At 52.2% G+C, this 7,520-nt stretch overlaps 1 protein-coding gene across 1 annotated transcript in view; it reads left to right on the forward strand.

Moving 5' to 3' along the window:
• LOC122941355 (gastrula zinc finger protein XlCGF52.1-like) overlaps positions 1 to 6,967 on the forward strand; it is a 50,470-nt gene extending 43,503 nt beyond the window's left edge. Inside the window, exon 7 of the mRNA XM_044298536.1 lies at positions 6,790 to 6,967. Coding sequence (XP_044154471.1) covers positions 6,790 to 6,794 — 5 coding nt within the window. The 3' untranslated portion in view covers positions 6,795 to 6,967. The remainder of the gene's footprint in view (positions 1 to 6,789) is intronic.
• Positions 6,968 to 7,520: the final 553 nt, after the last annotated feature.

The raw sequence follows: 7,520 nt of genomic DNA on the forward strand, positions 1-7,520 counted from the left end.
AACGTATTTTTCCTTTAAAATTATACATTTACTCGGATTAAACGTTTGATCTGTCATCTACGTTCTATTACAAATAAAATATTGACATTTGCCATCTCCACATCATTGCATTCAGTTTTTATTCACAATTTGTTTAGTGTCCCAACTTTTTTGGAATCCGGTTTGTATTAGCCCCCATGTCACTTATGAGCCCCTATGCCACAGATTAAAAAAAAACACTTACCTCTCCTGCTCCTGGATGCCGCCGCTCCTCACCTCCAGCTCGCTCTGCCCTGTTCATGCTGCAGCTGTGCTGTGACCTGATGCGCATAGCCTGTGGTCACAGAGCGCCCTCACGGCACAGCCGACAGCCGAGGACCAGGAAGCGGTGAGAACAGACCCTACAAATGAGCGCTTCCTTAATTGAAGCGCTCATTAGTATTCCCTTTATAAGATGCAGGGCCATTTCTTCCTCTCACTTTGGGGGGGGGGGGGGGTGTCTTATAAAGTGAAAAATGCGGTATGTTTTTTGAAATACGGAGATGAAAGAACAAATTTTAGAATCCAGTAAACAAAGAGTAGGACCCTTTTGCTTAGGCATCCTCCCATGGGAAAAGGTGCCTAAAGTACCCCAGGGTTGCTACCCATTGGCTGGTGAAGGTTAAGGTGTGTCCACTCGCCCTTTAAGAGCTGGAAGAACGTGTGCATGCCCTACATGCAAAGGAGGATAGGCCTGCATAAAAGGACAGAGCAGACCCAGTGGCTGGGCCCGCTGGGAAGAAGGCAGCGGGAGACTGGTCTGACCTGCTAGGTGAGGTAAGTGAGGAAATTGCTGCTATAACAACACCACTGCTCCGTACACTGTATTCACTTGAATGGGACTGAGCTGCCCATAGGCCATGTGACCAATGAACATGACATCATTGGGTTAGAAAGAGGCTGCAGCACAACCTCTTTAAACTGATGATTGGTTTTAGTACCGAGAGTCAGAACCCCATCAATCAGATACTGATGACCTATTCTGATGAAAAAAATCTGGAGACTGTTTGCAGGCTCAAAAATCGATATTTCAGGCTCAAAAATCGATATTTCAAGTGTGTTTTGATCCCAAGTGTGTTTTGTCTTAAGTGTATGAATTGAGATTGAGGGAAGTGAGGGAGTATCAGTGACACCTGTTAAAGATATCTGTGTGCATCGCAGAGTGCATCTGTGCCTGACTTTTATACCAACTGCTGACAGACATAGGTACAATAAAATGGGAGGTAATCAGGGGCATACCGCCAATTAGGCCAGGTGAGGCAATTGCCTCAGGTGGAACAATGTATGGACAAGTGCAGGTGGCAACAGGGCTGTGGGGAAGTAAGCAATTTTACCACATGACAGGAGGCTTCATATTTTGCATCAAACTCTCTTTACTTACTCCACATAGCAGTAAAGAAACAGTTAAAACAGTAACCAATCAAAATGCAATAGGAGGTATTGTATTCTCAGCCGTGAGACTCCTCCTCCTCTTTCTTTACTGCTCCATCAGACAGACAGGTCAGAGTTTTCGGCTCTCCCCGTTATAAGGTTTTGGGGTTACGTATTTTCCATTTGGGGGCTTTGCTTTCTACCCTTGTGGTAGTATTTAATGTCTACTACCATATTTGGGGGGGGGTTTGTGGCTCCGGTGAAGTATTTTTTCCTCAGCAGGTCTCCCGTTCCTGTTTGGCCTTCTCACTTCCCTCAAATCCCCCCCCCACCCCCTCCCGCCACCGTTACCTCACGCGCTTTTGCGGTGTTGGTGGTTGGTCTTTTTCCCTTCCCTGGGGTAACGTTCACCCCGTCTGCGCACATCGCTTCGCGGTCTTTCGCCGCGCTACCTCTGCTGCCGCTCGCGGGATCTTCTCTCCTTCAGGCGTCTGCGGCGGCCATCGCGCTCGCGTCTCGCGAGATCTGTGGCCGCCATCTTGGATATCCGGGACTCCATTTCCACCGCGCTCGGCTCTGCGGTAAGTCCCTTACAACCCTGCCCGCTTACTATTTGCGTTTGTGCTCCGTGTCAGAGCCCTCACTGTGTCTCTCCTCCTTCACAGCTCGGACCGGATAAGCCTGTCAGGCGACCAGGCAGGGCTCTCCAATTCAGTGGCCGTTTGTCCAGGCCTCATCACTGCAGGGTTCGTTCCCTGGGCTTTGGGGTGTCGCCCCTATCTTGCTGCTGCTGCAGAGGTGTCAGACATACATCCTCTATCCCTGGGTGCTGCCCAGTGCAGAAATCCCAATTTACCCTGCTGGGGTTATAGGTACTGCTGGTACCATCTCTATATATTTTATACTGCCCTGTGCAAGTGTGCTGTTGGACAATGGACCAGAACGCTGCACAGCTTCAGGCCATGATTAATGAGGCAGTTGCTGCCTCGATGGAGAAGGCTTTCTCCAGGATTATGACGGCGGCTGATGGGCCAGATGACCTCGCTGAGGTCCAGCAACAGGACTACGATTCCGAGGCTTTGGAGTCACAGGTTCGTGCCGACACTCGGCCAAAAAAACGCCATTGGAAAGGAGAGAAGGGCTCCGCCAACCCGGACAGGGGCAAGGCCCCCGCCAAGCGCGACAAACCGACTCCTCCCGCTCCCTCGCCTGGACACCACTACTCCTCGGACGAGGAGGATAAGCTATCTCCGTCCATGAATTTTCTGGACTCGTGGCAGGCCGCGGACTCCGACGTTCCGGAGGACGCCTGGGGCTCAGATGATGGCGCATTTTCCGGTGACCGAGGGGGCACCTTTCTCGAAACCGCCCAGCTACCCGACGACTCGGCGCCACCGCTGGAGGATGAGGAAACCATCCTGGACCCCTCCGGCCAACGTCTCTTCGACCCGAGAAACATCCGTCACCCACGTTCTGGGGACTGGACGCCTCCGGATCACCTGGCAAAGTTTATGCACCTATGGCTACGCAAGCCTATGGGCAAAACGGTTCGCAACCGTTTGCGCTCCGAGTGCCCTCGCCCTTCGCTACCCGACTTCGTGGCGCAAACTCCGGAGTTCGACCAGATCATGACCACCTTTATGTCTAGGGGTGGTCGGGACCCCCGCAAAGGGGTTGAGAGGGCATTCCATGGCGTACAGGATAAGTTGCTGGACTCCATTGGCCCACTTTCCCGCATCTTGTATTTGGCGGATGATGCCCTAGCGCGATCGGAGGAGTTTGACGCTAATATGGTTCGTGAATGGGCTCACGACATTAGAGAATGGGCACAACGGTGCTTCTGTTTTGTGGGCAACGCCAACGTAGCCCTCTCTTCTGAGAGGAGGAAGGCAGCATTACTCCGTCTGGACGGAAAATTGGTGGAATTGGGCACCAAAGAACTAGGGCCACTGGCACAGGGCAAGCTATTCGGTGAGACTTTTCTGAAGGAGCTCAACAGGCATGTGAATGTCTTTACGTCGCTTAACAAAGCGCAGACCTCCATGAAGCGGGTCTTCCGAGCCAACTCCCAAAGGGGTGTTTTTGGAAGGGCTGGCGGCCACAGGGGCCGAGCAGCCAGCCGATTCTGGCCTTCGGGCCCCAGTTCTCAAAGGCCTCAACCGTTCTACCCAGAAGCAGGCTATAGACAGCCTTTCTCCTTCACCAGAGGAGCCGACAGAGGTCGTGGATCACGTGCCCAGGGCAGGGCTCGCTTCAACTCCACCGGTATGTCGTCACGTGTTGCAGGTACCTCTTCTCACTCATACAGCAGGTCGTATTTCCCTTTGTTTTCAGAACTGGGCGGCTATATCGTCGGACGCATGGATCCTCCAGACGGTGCAGGGTTACGTCATAGACTTCGTGGGCCTTCCGGACCAGTCGGTCCTGCTGCATCCTTTCGTCTGCTCCGCAGAGGACGGCGGGTTGATCGAGAACGAGCTACTAGAGCTCCACTCCAAAGGTGCGGTGGAGCCCGCACACGATCAGGGGGGCTTTTTCAGCAATATTTTCCTGGTGAAGAAGAAGACCGGGGATTTCAGACCAGTCTTAAATTTAAGAAGGCTCAACTCCTACGTGCGGTACAGGCACTTCAAGATGGAGGGCATACACCTTCTGAGGGACCTCCTTTGAGACGGAGATTGGTTCACGAGACTGGACCTCAAGGACGCGTACTTGTCGGTACCGGTCCACTTGACCTCCCGGCGTTTCCTCAGATTCCTGTGGCAAGGCCTTCCGTGGCAGTTCACGTGCCTCCCTTTCGGCCTCAGTTCAGCCCCGTGGTGTTTCACCAAGTTGCTGAAGCCTGCGGTCGCACATCTTCGTGCTCAAGGGATTCGGTGCATTATATACCTGGACAACCTGCTTCTGTTTTGCGACGACAGGTCCGGACTGACTCGGCACACACGTTTTACCGTCGACTTCCTGACCTCCCTGGGGTTCGTGGTGAACTTCTTGAAGTCGGAATTGTCCCCGACTCAGACTGTGCAGTTTCTGGGATTCGAGATAGACTCCAGGTCCAGCACGCTACGCTTACCAGCGACGAAGATCGTGGCTATCAAGAAGGAGTTGCGCAGAGTCATCCGCTGCTTCTCCATCCCACTCCGTACTCTGGCTCGGATTGTAGGTCTACTGTCCGCTTCCATTCAAGCCATATTCCCGAGACCGCTCCACTACAGGGCGATGCAACGTCTGAAGACCTCCTTTCTCCATCGGAATCCTTCCTACGATCAATCGATCCCGATAACGGAAGAGGTCAGGGAGGAATTCAGATGGTGGCTCGACAGCATGGAGGCTTGGAACGGCCGAGCCATCTTCGGGAGCTCTCCTGACGTCGTTTGAGTCGGACGCCAGCCTTTGGGGCTGGGGCGCGACGGGCGGAGGCAGGTCAACAGGAGGCGCCTGGACCTCTCAGGAGAGTCTTCTCCACATCAACTGCCTGGAACTGCTGGCGGGGTCGTTCGCTATCCGCAGTCTGGCGAAGGACAAGTTACATTGCTGTATTCTCTTGCGGATGGACAACGTCTCGGCAGTCCGCTATATCAACCGCCTGGGCGGAGCCCGGTCCCGACTACTGTCGGAGGTGACGAAGGAGATCTTCGATTTCTGCCTTCCCCGCAACATTTCGCTCATGGCGGAATACCTTCCGGGGGAGACGAATCTGACGGCAGACTGGTTCTCGCGTCACTGGAGGGACAGCAGCGACTGGAGACTGGATCCTCAGGTCTTTCAACGGCTCTCGGTCAGGAGGGGCCCCTTCCGACTGGACCTATTCGCTTCCCGCAACAACAGGCAGACTCCGGCCTACTTCAGCTGGCTGCCGGATCCGGAGAGTTTAGCGGTGGACGTGTTTCTCAAACAGTGGCCAGCCAAGGGAGCGTACGCCTTTCCCCCTTTCACCATGATCGCACGGACAATTCAATTCCTGAGGAATCAACGCATTTCTCTCCTGCTCGTCGCTCCGCTTTGGCGGGGTCAACCGTGGTTCCCAGACCTCCTGGCGCTCTCCTACATCGATCCGTTGCTCCTACCGTCTTTCCCGATGCTCCTCACGGACCCGAAAGGGAATCCGCACCCCCTGGTACTCGAGGGCCGTCTCCTTCTGGTGGCTTGGGCTCTTTCCGGGGAGCCTGGCAGACCAGCGACTTATCGCAGGCAGCTAGAGACCTCATATTGGACTCCTGGGATCCTGGAACTAGAAGATGTTACTTATCAGCTTGGGATTCCTGGTCCTCTTGGTGCTGTGAACGGGACTTCGATCCATTTACGGCACCTGTGACCGCCATATTGAATTTTCTGTCACATTTGTTCTCTTTGGGCCGCTCCTATCGTTCTCTCAACGTGGTGCGTTCCGCTATTTCGGCGGCTCACGTTCCCTCTCTCGGGATCCCAATCGGGAGGGATCCACTTGTTTGCCGTTTACTTAGGGGTATACGGTTGCAGAGACCACCGGGTCCCAGATATTCTCGTCTCTGGGATGTGGCCTTGGTTCTTCAGTTTCTGAGAGATTGGCCGACTAATACCTACCTCTCTCTGAGACAACTGTCGGCCAAGTTGACTTTGTTACTTTGCCTCGTTTCCTTTCGTCGGGTTTCGGACGTACGGGCTTTCGACGTCAACGCTTTTTCGGTCTCTCCGGAGGGAGTTACCTTTCGGGTGTCTAGACGTACCAAGTCGAACTCTACATCGGTTTTTATCCCTTCTTTGCTTCAGAACCACAACTTTGTGTCGTTTCTACCCTTAATCGGTACGTAGAGGTCACTTCCGCACTTCGAGTCTCTGCCTCGGGACAGCTTTTAGTGTCCTACGTTAGGCCTCACGTTCCCGTCTCGACTACTACACTCGCCAGGTGGATACGGTGGCTTCTGTCTCTGGCGGGGGTGGACCCCTGTTTTGGGGCACATTCAGTTCGTGGGGCGGCTGCTTCCTCGGCCTTCTCGGCGGGCGCTTCTCTAGCAGACATCCTACATTCGGCAGACTGGTCGAGAGAGTCTACCTTCCGGACATTCTACTTTCGCCCGAGCACGGGGGCGGCTATGTGTCTTGTGAATCAGCGTTAAAAATGCAAAATATGAAGCCTCCTGTCATGTGGTAAAATTGAAGATTATGCTAGCGTTAGTGTACTTATAATCTTAATTTTAGTAATGACAGGAGGTGAGTATTTTCCCACCTCTTTCCCACCCTTGGTAAGTGCTCGTGGGTAAGTATATGGTTTCCTTCCCTTTCGGGTTGGAGGTTTTGGCGGGTTTTGCGTTTTAGCAGCCAAGATTCTTTTAAGTGATGTCATTTACTGTCATTATATGTGGGTCGTTCCTGCAAGCAGGTTCAGATTCGGTTCCTAACCCATTTCACGTTGTTTTTCAGTATAAATACTTGGGGTTTCCGGCTCGACTTCAGGGAGTTTCTTCGTGTGGATCGGACTTCGTCTCCCGGAGATCTGGGTGCGGACAGAAGGCCTTTTTGATACCGGTTACAGTTCACTCCGGATTTTTCTTCATACCTTACAGCTCCAGGACAAGGAATTCGCTCGGTGGTTCGTGGTTTGAGAGACATTGACTTTGGTTTGTCCAGTTTTTTCTGATGTCGCATGCGAAAGAGGAGGAGGAGTCTCACGGCTGAGAATACAATACCTCCTATTGCATTTTGATTGGTTACTGTTTTAACTGTTTCTTTACTGCTATGTGGAGTAAGTAAAGAGAGTTTGATGGAAAATATGAAGCCTCCTGTCATTACTAAAATTAAGATTATAAGTACACTAACGCTAGCATAATCTTCAATTCTTAAAGGAGGTGATATACCGTCGTTAAATGCTGCGGTGGGGTATGTTGGAAATTAGCCGCAGCAACACAAGACTTCTTGAGACCGCGTCTTGAGAAGATTCTTTTGTTTATTCAGAGAAAAGAGCAGCAAGACAGCGTAGAAATAAATATACAAGTCAGGCAGAATATGGCATGATGTAGATGGAGGTGTGAAACAGCAGTAGAAAAATGGCAGTGCTGAGTGTGTGTGTGTGTGTGTGTGTCCAGATATGCTTTTTTTATACCCCAGAGAACAAAGCAATAATTTGAATTTTAATATAGGTTTGCCGCAGTGTG

This window comes from Bufo gargarizans, chromosome 6, assembly GCF_014858855.1.
Source record: "Bufo gargarizans isolate SCDJY-AF-19 chromosome 6, ASM1485885v1, whole genome shotgun sequence".
NCBI classification, from domain to species: Eukaryota; Metazoa; Chordata; class Amphibia; order Anura; family Bufonidae; genus Bufo; species Bufo gargarizans.